The following is a 17,600-nucleotide window of genomic DNA, read 5'->3' on the forward strand; positions in this document are numbered from 1 at the left end:
ACTGAATACCTATGCACTTTAGCACGATTGTCTTATGATATGCATGAAAAAATATATTAGCATGAATTTAATCAACTCAACTACAATTCGATACCAACTTATAAAAATTCTAAAGTAACTGCAATACCAATGCTAAGAATAGCTATACACAAAAAACAAAAGGATAAACAAAAATTGAAAAAAAGTAGGCGTTTAAAAATCATTTGAAGCATGAAGTTGTGGTTAATGATAATTTAAAACAACTCAATTGAACAGATTGGACCAATGGAATGTATGTAATGCTCCAAATAGTTTTACAACCGTCCTAGTATAAAAGAGCTGTAATATTTCAACCATCATTGCCCGAAGTCCTTCGTTATTGATCTACCAGTTATTTGAAATTCGCGCGTTCAGACGACTGGCAGATTGACCTAACATTTTTAAAACATAAACTGGTGACATGCATATGCCATAATGGATCTTTCTAATGAGTGTGCCAGTTCTATCGTGCTGGCCTCGAGTGCGGAGATACTGGTTTCGATCTATATCCAAGTCATACCGAAAACATTAACAACGAAAGTCAATGATTTTCGATCAATTGCGTTGCATATATAATTACAATTGACGACATATTTACTAGGATAATATGTCTGAGGGTTTTATGTAAGCTATTTCTTCCGGATGCTATCACATTGGTTTGCCCGACCAAAGACTTGCATAGAACAAACACTGAGTTTCACGTTACAGAATTATAGCATGAATATTGGAAAATGTTTTCACAATTAGTAGAATGACATATATGTGAAAAATAATATTTATATTTTGTGCGATAATATTTCAAAATATTAAGTAACATTTTGTTCAAAATGACATATAAAACACATATATTGATTATTAAATATTGGAAGCTATATTTGCACGACTTCAATATGGAAATCCATTGTACATTCCCTATCGGTTGCTTCATAAGGTTAATATTAAGGTGCTATTCAATAAATAATTTATCCGATAAAAGCTTTAAACAGCTTTGAAAACAGGTTCTCTCATCCGTATGTTTTTATAAGACACATGGGACAAAAAAAATGACCCAAACATGTCATTTGTCATTCAAAAACTCATCAAAATTAATAACAGAAGAATAGGATGTATGATAGAAAACCACAGTTTGACTTGTGATCAAAGCAATTGTGTACATAAGCATTAAAAAGCACGGAAACGTTTGATATAATCTTTATTAGATTCAGACCTAGGCTAAGGAATATACCTCTTTCAATAAACGATCTGTTTGTATTATATTCAATTTTAAAGCCTATCAAGCGTTTATTTGAATCAGAACCTATCATAATGAAATGAACTCAAGTACTTTGATGCTTACTTTGAAGCGCATATTTAGGCAAAATGGTTTACTCAAGCGTAGAAATGATTTGTAAGAGTTATACCCCTTAACCTATATCTACGTCGTCAAGTAGTGGGTAAAATGAATTTATGACAATAAACTATGTATGATACAACAATACAACCATTTGTTTTAATAGGTATTTACCAAGGTGGAGATGACTGTTGAAATGCTCTATAGAAATATAATGCGAATTTCAGTGTTTTTCTTTAAAGCAAGAAAAAGTTTTCTTTGTGAACTAAAAAAAATGAATGTCATATAAATAGTCTTCATACATTTGTTAAAGAATTTCTATATACCAGTATTTAGTAGCTTGCTGTATTGTTAAAATTCAGTACGTAATTTATTTAATAAAACAATCATCTTACTAAGGCCCTGTTAATAAAGTTCGGAGCCCTACGCTTTATATTAAAATTTTGTAGTGTTCTCGTTATAGGTCATCTTTGAGAAAAAGAGGAAAACCTACTACCTAAAATATTGGGAACGATCTACTTTATATACAGTTTTGTGTACTTTAGGTATTCATAAAATATGTTATTTGTTTGTTTACTATTTAACAAAGGCTTCCACAGATGTTGATGATCAATTTGAAAACATCTCGATAACGATCAACTTTCATCATTGAATTTATTTCATGGCAATAAACAATTCAGTACATTGAATTAAGATTTAACAGGAAAATGCTTACAATTTGATTACCGAAAGCTTTACTAAAGGTGTTATCCAATTTCTTTAAGCCTTCGAGATGGGTCTGGATAATGACAGATCTAAAAAGAACATTTTATGTGCTTAGGATATACTAAACTACACACTTTATATCCAAGAAGAAGATCATTTTCTTCGTTCCAGGGACTTTCAAATATTTTAGAAGGCCTCACAAACAGGAATCATAAAAATAGAACAAGATTCATGCAGAATTGAAATGGGCATGCTAATTAAAAAAAATATTTACAAAATCAACTTTGTCCTCTTACAGGCAGGTTACACCTGACTCAATCGTTTCACTAAATCAAAACACAGTCCTATCATGATAAATCATAATATAGTAATTCCTACGCATAATGTGATGGGAATGCCTAACAAACTGCTTAATTAAACAAAACTATATATATATACCTGTTTCTAGTCTATTATACATGATAAATGACATAAATGACAATCCGTCATGAATCGAGTTAAAACATACACGTAGTAGACAATAAAATCGTGGAGGATTAAATTATGTCAAAGAAGCTACAACCCGACAAAATAGTAAAAAATAAAACGGCCATAGTTGTCCATGGGACTGCATGTGAACGATTGAAAAATGAAAAAAAAAACTCACAGCATCCGCCTTCGACATGCCCATAAAACAACAAAAAGTAAAGATTCAGAAAAATTGACATCTCACTACACATGCAGTATGCATTTGTCTTTAGTCAGTGAAGTGGGTACCACGCTAACCTTCAAAATATGAAAAACCTAAGTTCTAAATCACAAAAAATAAACAAAAATAGTGTTTCTTGCAACAGATGTTGCTGGATTTGACTAGTTTGATGAGGTTCCAAACCCTCGCTTCTTGCAATTGTAACAACAAAATACAAAACATGAACAATACATTAAGCATACAATTATTTACATGACCTCAAATGAACTAATCATATGATTATGCTTTGACGAATGGTACATGAATCATAAAACTTTTTAATCCCGGATTTAGTACAGTGATTTCTATTAAAAAAGACTTTTTAAAAAGCATAACCTTTGTCATGGTAATATAAGGTTTAATAATGTATTTTATTTTGAAAAAAATGGCACCCAATTGAAGGGTAAGTACTTTAGAAGTTGATATTGATTTCATGTAAATAATTCAAAAATATAAATTAAAAATTCTTGATAATACAATAATACAGTATGTAACTGTAGTAATATAAAACCTTTAGCGAACACACACACACACCTTTACTAAAAGAAAATATTCAAGTTAAAACATTATGGAGTTTGTCAGCATGTTAATGGTTTTATCCTATAGAAACTTAGGTCAATCTCCATATTTATTCCCTAGTTAAGTGTATATATTCCGAAGAATTCTCATGAGGTGATGTCGTTTATTTAAAAGAACTATATCCCTTGAACTTCATTGAAACCTTACAAAAATATTTGACATTAAAACATTGTAAGCGAAATAAAAAAAAATATGAATGAATTGATCATGATGATGACTCTAATAACTCCAATAAATACAAAATGGGCGTGAACGCACTTCTCTGTGCTAGGTTTCTATTAAACAAATGTTTACTCCTTACAAAACAAATACAGATTTCATTGTTTTTGGTAAATTAGTGTCCATTTTTATCTCTGTTCACCATTGTCCACGAGTTTGAACAAGAATGAAGACTCACAATTGCTACTCACACTCAAATTCGAAATCGTGTACCAAATGACTACCTTCGAAAGAGAATATTAATTCATTTTGGCCCAGCAACGTAGAAGCACGAGTTTGAGGACGGCCATAATTTTGTTGCATTTGAAAAAAAGCCTGATTTGGCCTTGGAAATCCAGCTTGTGGATTCATGAAGTGATTATTGGCTTGTAGAGGACAACCCATTGACCCTACAGTCATTTGATGTATCGTGTATAATTGAAACTTAATCGACATTTTACAGTTTTCTTCCAGGGTTATCTCTATGTTTATTCTTTTTTGCTTTTCATTCAAGAACAAATCAACACAATTTTCAGTAGACGAATCAAAATCTGACAATGTATTCCAATGAAGATGCCAGGTATTGTTTTGCCAACTATTGGACCTCGTAAAATTTGGGAAAACTGTCACTGATTTTAAAATCGTCTTTTTCGAGGCTTGGATCCCGATAACTTCGTAAGAATTTCCCGTACAATTCCAACGAAAGTGGTCATTGGCCTGCAATTGACGTCCGGGCAATATTTCATCGACAGTAAGAATTCTTGTTTTTCCTTTCTTTATCCGTGGACTTTTGTCAAATTTTGTTGCTGGCTTATTAGGTCCATTTATTGTGATGGCTTTGAAAACCTGGAGCTGCTCCTCGTCTGATAGAATTCCCGTTGGTATTACAATATGTGTATAATCTTTCATGGAAAACGTCGGGACCGCGATCAAATACAGAATGTTTCCTTGTAAAAGAACTTCCCGCCTTGATTTGCTGTTAATTGTCCGTTTAGCTTTTGTTAATTTTCCATCCGCCCATCGTAATATGGATTTGAATATATCTACCTCAGCAATTTCTAATTTTTCCGATTTGAGAATTTCTGATAGGTCATCAATTGAGATCGATAGAAAATCATCATCCATGAAAACATTATAAGCGTTTAATTGGATGAAACCTAAAGATTTTGCCACCAAGTCTTTCAGTACAAAGAATCTCGCGTGGCGGTATATTGTGCAAGCATTTGTGGTATTCAGATTCTTTGAAAGGTACGAGCCACACTTTGAAAGAAGCGGCATGACTTGGTACTTTTTAGCAACATTCATTAAAAACATAACATTGTCTTTATCAAAGACGGCCTCATCTGTGTACAAATACCTAAACACAAATAACAATTTATAGTTAGTATAACTTTCATGCTACGACTTCTTCGTTAACAGTTTTACTAGTAACAGGTATAGGTACAATGTTTACAGAAAAGATAAAAGAGGACATAGAGATTTATATCAGTATCTATGGATTGTTTAATCTTAAATCTATATAATGTTTTTTTTCTTATCTCTCTTATACGTTGTACTTAGTGGAAATTTGTCTCTTCCATTCTAAGCTGGTGATTAAAAATGCATATGACTTGGTACTTTTTAGCAACATTCATTAAAAACATAACATTGTCTTTATCAAAGACGGCCTCATCTGTGTACAAATACCTAAACACAAATAACAATTTATAGTTAGTATAACTTTCATGCTACGACTTCTTCGTTAACAGTTTTACTAGTAACAGGTATAGGTACAATGTTTACAGAAAAGATAAAAGAGGACATAGAGATTTATATCAGTATCTATGGATTGTTTAATCTTAAATCTATATAATGTTTTTTTTTTCTTATCTCTCTTATACGTTGTACTTAGTGGAAATTTGTCTCTTCCATTCTAAGCTGGTGATTAAAAATGCATATGACTTTTAAACAATTGGGCTAGACATTTCCCGCCATTTTACATTTTCCGAATTTTCTATAAATTTCATTGAAGAAACCACCGTATTCTTGATTTAAATTCTCTCTACAGTATTTTTTTAAATTTCAAAATGCTCGCTAAAGCTCGCATATGTAAAATCTTAATTTTACCATCTCGAAAAAAAATAATATTCAAATTACGGAAGAAGAATCTACAGTAACAAATATCACAATATCAGCAGTTAATGATGTTCTATTGCTAGACTTGTGTCTCAGATCATCAATTTGACTAAAGCAGTATAAAAAACTTAAAACAAATAAACAAACGAAAAAGTGCCAAAAAAGGTTTCATTGCTTTGTTGCTTGTTTACATTTACACAAACTAAGATGTTCCCAAGATACGTAAAATTTATAATGAATGTATTGTGACGATGTGATTTTACCAAATATTATTGTCGAAGCCTACCAGTATCAATTTTTTGTTATAGTTGCGAAATCGGGATATTACTCCATTACTACTACATTTAATAATCTCTAAATTTAATTTTTAATTGTATTCCTGTTTAAGGTTATTGCATTTCAGTTACCTGATAAATGCTTTAAATATTGGTTCTGTTACGTCATCAATGATTATATCTTTATCTGTTCTCGGAAAAGAACCATAAAACATCGCCTTAAACACGGGACTCCGCAATGAAAGTAGTGTTTTGTGAGCAGGAATACGTGTACTTCTGTCATTGGGGAATCCAAAGTAGACATCAGCTATTTCTTCCGTTAGACATACTGATGAGAGGATGGATGACATGGTTTCAATATTGGTGTCTTCCTGATAAAAATATGTTGCAACATGGATTTTAACGAAAATGGATATGGTGAATATGTCAAAGAGACAACAACCGGTAAGGAATACTACAAGTTAACTGACATGCCAACTCTAGACAAGTTTAAACCTACAAAAAAGTCCTATCCTCGTCGTATGCAATATAAATCCGAATTCTTCCATGCGGGGTTGAGCAATACCGTACATAACAAGTCATAAAATAAGGACACAACCCATATCATGACGAATAGTGCTTTTGATCTGTTAGTTTCTATGTAAAGACTTTGAGCGAATCAATATTGAGACCAAAAACACTATAACAATTTGACAATAGTATCATAACTATCCCTTACGAATTAGCCTATTAAACGGTTTAGACAACTTATTAGGTGAGAATTGGGCATCCCATGATTTGAGTAGAATATTACAATAAACGTAGGAAATAACCGCACATATTAATAATTTACAAGTATACCTGTAATCACGAATGATTTGCTTGTATCGGTTGAAAAAATGAGAATGTTTTTACGAGCTTTTATCAAAAACTTTGTTGTAGTTATTTTAGGTTATATAAAGATTTTATTCGTTAAAATCCGAAACATTTAACTAATACAAATAATTTGACGATAAGTGTTACCGTCAAAGCGAACAAAACATGCGTCAAACAGAAATTCGAGTGCCTTAAGCATACCAAAAGAAGTCCAATTAGCGTAGTTTCTATGTTTTTCGTTACTAAAAATGATGTACAAGTATTTGAACAAATATATTAACATTCCGATTTATCAAAGGACCACTTGATAAGATTAACATTATTTTGTTTTATGAGATTATGCGAAAGTGTAGTGTATACGGTAGAAAAATAAAAGTTTCGAACACATCCGAAGATGCCATATTGCCATGTAATTTATTAAGCACATCAGGCCAGTTTTTAACACACCAAAAAAAAGATAATTCCAATTTTTTTCATAAGCAATGTTACATAAAATATGGCACAAGCGCACAAGAACGTAAAATAGAAGGTCTGGTTGTAGATAAATGACTTTACAGGAAAAATCTATTTTTATAAGGTTTTGGGAAGTTTTGTAAGCCAGTAAGCTTTATTTTGGGCATTGTTAATAAACTATATTGAAAATGTCAACAACGATATTTCCCATGATGTTATCTTTAAGACCTAAAGAGTAAACCGTTTGTAACTTCCGTATCTATTCCATTTCAACCAATTTACGGGAATGAAGGAATTTGGAATGCGATTGTCCTGACTGTTTATTAACTACTCCCAAAGGACGGACAGTTAAATACTTAATGTTCTTTTTACATTGCTGATAAATTACAGTCTGAAACGTTTTGAATATGTTGAAAATATACAGTCGTTCCTGTATACGTTTAGATAAGTATCGACTGGTTTCATCATCATACTGAATGCCAGATCCCGGTTTGCTTCCCGCTTAAGCAAGTAGATCAGATGGTTAGTATTTCAAGTGATATCGGAATCAAATTTCAAAGAAAAGTGCGACCATTAGCATTTGACATTACTGTATTATTCGAGGAAAGACATGGACAAGTTAATCATTTGTTGGCACGACCCTTTTTGATTGAGGGTTACCACGATTTTGTTATTGAAAGTATCAGCAATAATAGTGATTCCAGGAAGACGATTTCGACCATTGAGTCCTGAAGGTACCTTATGAGAAGGATTGGCATACTTTACTTTTTACCGTTACGTAATTCATTTTTTATCCTTTACGATGGCAAGAGAAAAATAATCGCTTACAAAACTGAACCTGTGTAAAGAATTGACGCAAGTAAGTAGAATGTACTGTGTTGAATATAAAAAGCTATCCGTCATGACTTACCTGATAGAGGTAAAAACTTGGGGTTAAATGGTAAAAAAATCAACAAAATAATTGTATACAAAAAGTACTCAAAACCAGATGTATCGAAATATAAAGCCAAATCCAGCATCAAAAGCTTCTATCCCGTGCAGACAAGGAATGAACTCTTGAACAAGAATTATTACATGCGTATACACATTAAGTAAATTGATCCATCTGCAGAAATAAAACAAGTGTTTACCTAGGGTTATTGCATTGTCTTTGCTTTGATATTAATAAATATGAATTTAAAAGAATGACCTGGATTCTGTCAAGTGAGTATATTTGCGGATATAAAATTTTCGCGGATAAAAAAAATGATATGCGTCATATAGTGTTATACATCAGTTTTGCGTGTACTATTTTTTTTGCGGTTTTCTGCCCACCGCGAAAATAGCGAAAATAGTACGTTTACAGTATATAAATTACAAAAAAAATGTTTTGTCAGCCATGCTTTGGGTATCATACAATTACATAACAAATACAATTGATGAAGCAAATATCCGTAACGTTTTAAATGTCAACTATAAAAGACAATATGTAACTAAGTCATTGTGACCCTGTGTTATTTATCCAAACTTACCTGCATGGAATCATCGTCCTCATTTTTCGCGACAAATAAAGGATTAGTCCGAATTCCTTAAACATATGACATAATTGATCGTAAATGACCAGTGTAAATAAGTAAAAAATCCAACTTATATAATTTGAAAAGAAAAAAAGTACTGGAGTGTCCAATAAGGGCAAAGGATGTAAACAAAAAATCATAACAAAATCATAGCCGGGGTCATAAAAAAAACTCAAAAAAAAACAGGCAGCAAAAATCTAAGTAATAAAATTTATATAGATAAAAAGACAAGATTATTACATGTGAACATATTTTAGTAAACATAGATCTTAATCAGAACTTTCTAGAAAAGCAGAATACGCTTACCCTTCTTGTTCACCTGGTTCATGCCCTAATGCGTCCGTGTTGTTCATTTACTTTTTTACTTTGAATGTATTATTTTGGTTAATTTATGTTCTTTGTTGTGTTTGTTTTTCATATATGGTCTTTGTCCCTGGATTTCATCCTTTTTGCCTTCCGCTAGAATCTTGGTTCCCTTGATTACTCTTTCTTCAAAAGTCTTTCACACACTGAGGACGAAAGACCGTGACAGTAAGTAGAACTATGATTGTATTAAAACTAATAACCAGATTGTACTGTATGGAATTTGTAAATATTCAGTACAAGTGTATTCTATTTCGGCGTTTAATACAAATTAAAATTTTACAATAGAAAAATACACTAAAACTACTTACGAGCTTGAGCTTTTAACATGTTTTCAGTAAAAAGATTGCTGTAATCTTCTTACATATCATATAGACTATTGTTGTATGTAAACGATTAGTTTCCGTAGCTAGGTTGTAATTTGGTTTTAATGCGGCAATCTGCACAAAACAAAACAATCTTTATAATATTATGCAATTATGCTGTTTCAATGTTGTTCAATGTACGGCATTTTTTTTTACATGGACTCCATTTCCACTATCACATTATAGTAAAGTCATATCAATATGATTATCTAAAGTAAACTACATCTGGACATTTCTCAGTTCGTTTATATTATAATGCATTATTTGTGAGGTTAACTTGTTTCTTAGATATACTTAGATATAAAGCTTTGAAAAACGGGGCTAAAATGAATTATTACCTAAAAGATTATTTCTGTTTTCTGCTTGGTCTAGAAACTATTTTCAGACAAGGTGAAATCTTAACAGTGTTAACAATAACAATAATTTCTTTCCGCTTGCATTTCCACCGTCATTAATGTTATATTCACCTCGTCTACGGCTTGGTGAATACCATGAAACTAAATTATAGCTAAGAGAGAGATACAACAGTTTGTAACCCCGAGGCGAAGCCGAAGATGACATTCTATTTTCAAGGGGGAATCTAACTCTCTATTACCCTCTAAGCTATGTGATATTTATTAACACACAAAATAGCTATGGCCATTCTTTTTCAACATAAACCATAGCATTCAGTTTGGCACATTTGTCTTGTCTTCATATCCTCTATTGATATTGTTTTAGTTTGAAGTTTTCATTTATTTGAAATTGTATACACAGCCCTTTTGTGAACTTAACATGATGTATCAGTGATGGACTTTTTTCCGCCTCACAAACCGAACGTCAATACTTTTGTTTTTGTTTTTGTTTTGTTTTGTTTTGAATTTCATGTATATAGTTTACTGTAGGACTTTAAGGACGGAATAGTCAATTTTAAAATAGTCAATAACAATATACTTTTTCTCACTGTCGGTAAAGATTTTTTTTGGGTAAAATGGCAAGTAACTTAATGAAGAGCAGAGATCGAGAAATTCACGCCAAAAATCGTTTGTAATTGTTTATTTTGGTTTTACCGAGGAGGACCGTATAATTCTGGAACAATTGCAGATTTCTCATTTTTGAATATTGTCTATCAACGACAAAAACAAAAACAAAAAAGTCAAGAATTCAGTGTATGGAAATTAAAAATAACAACATAAACCCCCATGTTTCACTCTCTTTTCCAGTTCCATGCTCAATCACCTTATTGTCGTCGTATTGAACAAATACAAAATTGAGCAAATCGATATGAAGTATAATAAAACATATTCTCGGGTCGATTCTTATATCAACTCAAAATGATGACGAACAAACACCATGATTTATACTTGGATAATATGATATGACGTATTTACATTGCCATGACAATTTTTTTTCTACATATTATTACAAGAATAAAATTACAGCGGATTGACCTTAACATTCTCGGTGCACAAGTCAAGTTTTAAAGTGTAATTGACTTTATACGTGTTTTTTTAAAGACTCTATAAATATCAATTGTTTTGTTTCTTTCATGTTTTCTTCGTTTTTTAAAATCACGTTATGTCATGCATGTGATAAACCTTGAGTGTGGACGAAGTCCTTGTGACGGTAATCTAAGCGAATTTAAACTTATGACCTTAGAATTACAGACGAATATTTCAGTCAGGAAGTGATATTGTTTGTGAGGGTCGATGTCCTAAGTCTTCTTGAACACTGTATGACGACATCTAAAATATGTGACATATCTATCACTAAGCTTATAGAATCGTCCTCAAACAGGATGCCCATGACTCATATGATATTTTCTCTATTGATATAAAAAACAAAACATTAAATACCAAACCTATTATGTAACTACTAACTTCAAATCTAATTCAATTTGGTTAACTATCTGATGTCAGTTGGAAGGTGAAAAAATATGGGATAATTAGATGAACTTTACATGTATAATATCAATTTTCAGATTACACTTCACTCACTGACACAGACAAAAAATTAGTGAATGCTTAATGATTTGGTCTTTTAATTTCCGCTAGAATCTTGGTTCCCTTGTTACTCTTTAATCATTTAGAAAATTTAAATATATGAGTTAATATCTAATACGTACCTATTGTGCTCTCATTCAAACAATAAACAAATGCACCTTTTGTAATGATTCTAAAGTCCTTATCAGTGATTACCAAGCTACTAATTTCGTATTAATCGTTTTTAATACAATGTATGTTTTCATGAATACGAACGTATTTCCTTATCAACTTATCACGTGAACATTTTCATTTAAGTTTGTCAATGGTGCAAATCATACATGGTAGATCTTCATTATATCATTTCCAAGGTGTGCATTGTAAAAAAAGTATACATGAATTAAATCATTGCAAAATAGAGATAAAAGAACTGTCTTTGAAGCATCCACGCATTGTTTTGATATATTCAATAGATACGAATGATTCCTTGCTTTCGTATTATCTTTAAACAATCCTAATTTCGGGCATCTACCCAAAAGAACTTGAGATACTTGAGATAAATGATACTACAGACACTGTGAAGTCAGCCTCATATCTTGACCTACACTTAGAAATCGATGGTAAAGGAAAACTATTGACCAAACTTTACGACAAACGTGATGACTTTTCATTCAAAATTGTCCTTTCCTTTCATCTGTGGCAACATTCCTTCGGCTCATGCGTATGGAGTGTTCATATCACAACTCATACGTTATGCCAGAGCTTGCCGAAACTACGCAGACTTTTTGTATCGCGCTAGAACTCTAACAAATAGGCTTCTGGAACAGGGTTATGTTGCTACAAGATTGAAGTCATCACTACAGAAGTTTTATGGTCGTCATCATGAACTGGTGGATCGTTATGGTGTATCCATCAGCACCATGAAAACTGGTGTATTCAACGGGTCATAGTTTTCCTTTCCTCGTTTGTCTACCCCGGACTTGACTTTTTATGAGCAACTCGGCGGGTGTTTCTAGAAAGCAGAGGACGCTTACCCTACCGGTGCACCTGGTCCATGGTCCCAGTTTTTAGTGGAGTCCGAGTTGCTCATTTACTTTTGTTACTTTATATGTATGATTTTAGTTACTTTATGTTCTTTGTTGTGAATGTCTGTTTTCCATGTCTGGTCTTTGTCCCTGGATTACATTCTTTCGATTACCGCTATAACCTTGGTTCCCTTGATTACACTTTGGCACATTCAACGGGTAATAACTACATTTCACAAAAAGAAATAGATTCAAAAGATTTCAATTAAAAGTCTAAATGAGATCTGTTATTATATAAATGATCTTTTCAACTTTATTCTTTTTTCGTTTATTTTATTTCGTTCAAATATCAATGAATGGAATTGATTTCGTGTACAATGATCATTAGCAAGTAATTTGCTGAACACATTTAATGATAACATATGCAGTTACAAATTATTTGGTTCATGAGTTGAAATTATACTAGATGTTACAAGATGTTTGCCAGTGCTGATAGAGTTGTCACGGAAACCAAAATTCTAGCGGAAGTCAACATAATGCAATCCTGGGATATCCACTAGACAGGAAGAACAGATACACACAATAAAGAACATGAAATGTCTACGTAAAAAGAAACAAAAAATAATAACTGGGAGCATGAACCAGGTGCATAGACAAAGTATACGTTCTGTGTTTTTCAAGAAACATCCGCCGAGTTTCTCATAAAATATCACGTACATGGTAGAAGTAAGGTGAAAGAAAAACTATGACACGGTGACATATAGGTTTTCATGATGGATACTCTACAACGATACAGTGGTTCATGGTGACGGAAGATATATTTGATTATTCAACAAAGGTAAATGAACAATGAAGTTAGTATCAAAGGGAAATGTTACAAAATGCACTGAAGTTTGATTGTTGATACCTGATTAGACAAATGTCATCTTGATAAATGTTTGGAGTATTTTGAATGGAGTAAATGCATTTTTTTCTGTAAAGAGCTAATAAAGCTATCTATAAATACATCATTGTTATACAATATTCATTATCAAAATATAATACGAAAGAATAAAAAGATAAATAAAAAACATCTCCAAACTATCAAAACGCCGTTTTATTTCTACGCTTTGCGATGTTGATATAATTACCTGTGCATATGAATAATAAATATAAAAAAAAAACAAAGTTGTAATATAAATGAGTATAATTGGCGAATTTCCTAAAAGAGGTATGCAATGAAATCGAACCAGTTATAACAGACCTACTCAACTTTTCTCTTAACACAGGTCAAGTACCAAACGATTGGCTAGAAGCACTAGTAACACCAGTCTTCAAGTACCAAACGATTGGCTAGAAGCACTAGTAACACCAGTCTTCAAGTACTAAACGATTGGCTAGAAGCACACGTAACACCAGTCTTCAAGTATCAAACGATTGGCTAGAAGCACTAGTAACACCAGTCTTCAAGTACCAAACGATTGGCTAGAAGCACTAGTAACACCAGTCTTCAAGTACTAAACGATTGGCTAGAAGCACACGTAACACCAGTCTTCAAGTATCAAACGATTGGCTAGAAGCACTAGTAACACCAGTCTTCAAGTACCAAACGACTGGCTAGAAGCACTAGTAACACCAGTCTTCAAGTACAAAACGATTGGCTAGAAGCACTAGTAACACCAGTCTTCAAGTACAAAACGATTGGCTAGAAGCACTAGTAACACCAGTCTTCAAGTATCAAACGATTGGCTAGAAGCACTAGTAACACCAGTCTTCTAGAAAGGATCAAAATCAAAACCAGAAAACTACCGACCAAATACTATCATCAATTATGAAACACCTTGACAAACATAGTCTCTTTTATATTCACTTCAACATGGTTTCAGATCAAAAGTCAGCTGTGAAACCCAACTCCTTACATTTACACAACACAAAATTGATGAAATGGCACATGGCAAACAAAGAGATGTTGCAGTAATGGACTTCAGCAAAGCGTTTGATAAGGTCGTCCATCAGAGACTCATTTCAAAGCTTAAACGCATGGGAATAAATAACAAAACGGCTGACCGTTGAGTCCATGCATGGCTGTTAAACCGCTCGCAGAAAGTGGTAGTTGATTGTCAGACCTTAAACAGCTGTCCGGTACTGACAGGCATACCACAAGGCTCTGTTCTCGGCCCTGTCTATTTTTAATTTACATAAATGACATGCCAGGCACCCTCAAAAGCAATGTACGCCTCTTTGCAGATGATACAATTGTTTATCTGACCATATCAAAAATAGCCGGTTGCAAATCCTTTCAGCCCGACCTACAAAAAACTGGAACAGTGGGGGAATGAATGGCTCATGTCTTTTAATCCAGACAAGGTGAAATTATACGAATAACAAGAAAGTAAAAACCAGTAATCTTTAACTACACTCTCCACAATTAGATCCTCCAAACAACTGAAAAAGCAAAATATTTGGGTGTAACTATATAGATGACGTGTTATCTTTAAACAATCCTAATTTCGGGGATTTGATACATCGCATCTACCCAAAAGAACTTGAGATAAAGGATACTACAGACACTGTGAAGTCAGCCTCATATCTTGACCTACACTTAGAAATCGATGGTAAAGGAAAACTATTGACCAAACTTTACGACAAACGTGATGACTTTTCATTCAGAATTGTCAACTTTCCTTTCATCTGTGGCAACATTCCTTCGGCTCATGCGTATGGAGTGTTCATATCACAACTCATAAGTTATACCAGAGCTTGCCGAAACTACGCAGACTTTTTGTATTGCGCTAGAACTCTAACAAATAGGCTTCTGGAACAGGGTTATGTTGCTACAAGATTGAAGTCATCACTACAGAAGTTTTATGGTCGTCATCATGAACTGGTGGATCGTTATGGTGTATCCATCAGCACCATGAAAACTGATTTATTCAACGGGTCATAGTTTTCCTTTCCTCGTTTGTCTACCCCGGACTTGACTTTTATGAGCAACTCGGCGGGTGTTTCTAGAAAGCAGAGGACGCTTACCCTACCGGTGCACCTGGTCTATGGTCCCAGTTTTTAGTGGAGTCCGAGTTGCTCATTTACTTTTGTTACTTTGTATGTATGATTTTAGTTACTTTATGTTCTTTGTTGTGAATGTCTGTTTTCCATGTCTGGTCTTTGTCCCTGGATTACATTCTTTCGATTACCGCTATAACCTCGGTTCTCTTGATTACTCTTTCAAAAAAGATCTTACATGGAACAGTCATATTAACACAATATCATATAAGGCAAACTCCACTTTATGCTTCATTAAACGTAACATCAGAACTAACAGCATCAAAACAAAGGAAACAGCATACAAAACTCAAGTAAGACCAAAACTTGAATATTGCAGCATTATTTGGAACCCATGGCGAAACCAACTTACCCACAAATTAGAAATGATACAAAGAAGAGCTGCAAGGTACACTTTACATCAGTGCGACTATCAAAGTAGCTTAAGTGCCATGCGTACATAACTGAAATGGCCAACACGATAGCAAAGACGTGAGCTAACATCATGATTTATAAAATCACACACCAACTTGTAAATATCGTAGTATCACCAATCTATTTAGTACCAACACGAGAACATCAATTTTACCGCCATTCTCTCCCACAAATTACCATTCAAACTCATTTTCGCCGTTCAATAAAGTTCCCTAACATATCAAGTGGCAACTAGTGCAGACCTAAACTCATTCAAGGCTGGTGTTAAATCACATTTGTTCATGTTATTAGTAGTCTGTTTTTATCCTATATATAGAAAACATAAAAAAAAATGTAACGTATTGTGTATATATGTTAAATTTTAATTCCTTGACCCTCACATGCGCCTTCTAGTTTCTTCAGCATATTGATGTTCTGAAGTATACAGTAGATAGATGTAATTTTGATGGGTTCATACATCTATTCATGAACAGCTGTACAATTGAACTGATCATTAACACATTGTGTAGCGGAATAATCTGTTAACTTCGCGCACCTCATCATAAGATCTGATCCTGATTTTTGTGGTCAAGAATTAGTCTTTTTGCAATGTAGATATTGTACCATATGCATATGTTCGCTGTTCTTTACTCGTCCATTCCGGGAAGATGCAATAGTCAACGTCTCTAACGGGGATCATCAGATAAAATAGTGCATATCAAGAAGAACTTGTTTCCCTGTCTCCAAAGAATCGATTTCAATATTCCTGTTTTTGTTTAGAAAACAAAATATTCAATATCTAACACTTCCGTGTTAATTAAAACCATCGCATTTTTCATATATTCATAAAATAATTGTATGATCGAATCTTATAAAAATTAATTTGAATAAAACTTTCTTTTTATATCCAAATCGATACCTGGTAAAAGTAAATAAAAGAAAAAGTTTCTTATAAGATATCATGGTCGGCTATACGTTTCGAAAGGTGTATGTGATTGTGTCAGAGTTACTATATCATATTAAAAGTCAGTAAAACTTTCCAAACCTTGAAAACCAGAACCTGAATGATACATTCAAGTGCTTGAATCTGAAAGAATCAAATAAAAAAAAAACTGAATCATGCTAAAAAAAAAAATCAACGAATTTGGCAATGTGGAAACATAGCTTCTCGTCTTGAGATATAAAAGATAAATTGACATCTTGTTCGTCGGATGTTGAATAGCGAGTTCAAACAAACAATATATTGACATGGGAAAATTGAACGAAAACTTTCAGTGATGTTCTTCGTGCTTAATGTGACATCGCGTTGTTGACCGTCTCCCTTCTTTCCATTAAGTCTTATAGCCGCAACATGATGCCTTCAGATGGTGAAAAACCTTCCTTGAATATTTCGTCCCTTAACCAAGACAAGATCCAGTTGGTAGGTCAAAAGAGGTGGCAGTTTTTCTACTCATCCAATTAGCTTGGTTGCATCAGATGTAAGAAAGCATTTACTTTGTTACATTGTATGTATGATTTTAGTTACTTTATGTTCTTTGTTGTGTATGTCTGTTTTCCATGTCTGGTCTTTGTCCCTGGATTACATTCTTTTGATTACCGCTATAACCTTGGTTCCCTTGATTACTCTTTCAATTGTCAGA

At 33.1% G+C, this 17,600-nt stretch overlaps 1 protein-coding gene and 1 long non-coding RNA gene across 15 annotated transcripts in view; one reads left to right on the forward strand and one right to left on the reverse strand.

Moving 5' to 3' along the window:
* Positions 1-1,983: 1,983 nt before the first annotated feature.
* Positions 1,984-17,600, reverse strand: part of LOC148605161 (BTB/POZ domain-containing protein 6-B-like) — a 129,817-nt gene continuing 114,200 nt past the window's right edge. For 10 of the 13 annotated variants that reach the window (XM_088548667.1, XM_088548671.1, XM_088548670.1 and 7 more), the window contains 4 exons: positions 9,486-9,614; positions 8,767-8,822; positions 6,080-6,318; positions 1,984-4,914 (listed from right to left, as the gene is read on the reverse strand). In XM_088548667.1, the coding sequence (XP_088404793.1) occupies positions 3,762-4,914; positions 6,080-6,318; positions 8,767-8,822; positions 9,486-9,504 (1,467 nt within the window). In that variant the 5' untranslated portion in view covers positions 9,505-9,614 and the 3' untranslated portion in view covers positions 1,984-3,761. Of the gene's footprint in view, positions 4,915-6,079; positions 6,319-8,766; positions 8,823-9,485; positions 9,615-11,172; positions 11,577-11,643; positions 11,999-17,600 lie in introns of those variants that run through there. The other 3 variants (XM_088548664.1, XM_088548663.1, XM_088548675.1) reach the window with 3 other exon arrangements.
* On the forward strand, positions 3,036-14,964 carry LOC148605162 (uncharacterized). Of its 2 annotated transcripts, none has more exons than XR_015915908.1 (3): positions 3,036-3,183; positions 4,072-9,342; positions 12,992-14,964. It is a non-coding gene; the product is annotated as an uncharacterized LOC148605162 (long non-coding RNA). The 2 variants fall into 2 exon arrangements; XR_015915909.1 differs by having other exon boundaries at positions 13,794-14,964.

The sequence above is a fragment of the Perna viridis genome, chromosome 10 (assembly GCF_037379345.1).
Source record: "Perna viridis isolate PV_CMFRI_1.1 ecotype Kerala chromosome 10, ASM3737934v1, whole genome shotgun sequence".
Taxonomy (NCBI): Eukaryota; Metazoa; Mollusca; class Bivalvia; order Mytilida; family Mytilidae; genus Perna; species Perna viridis.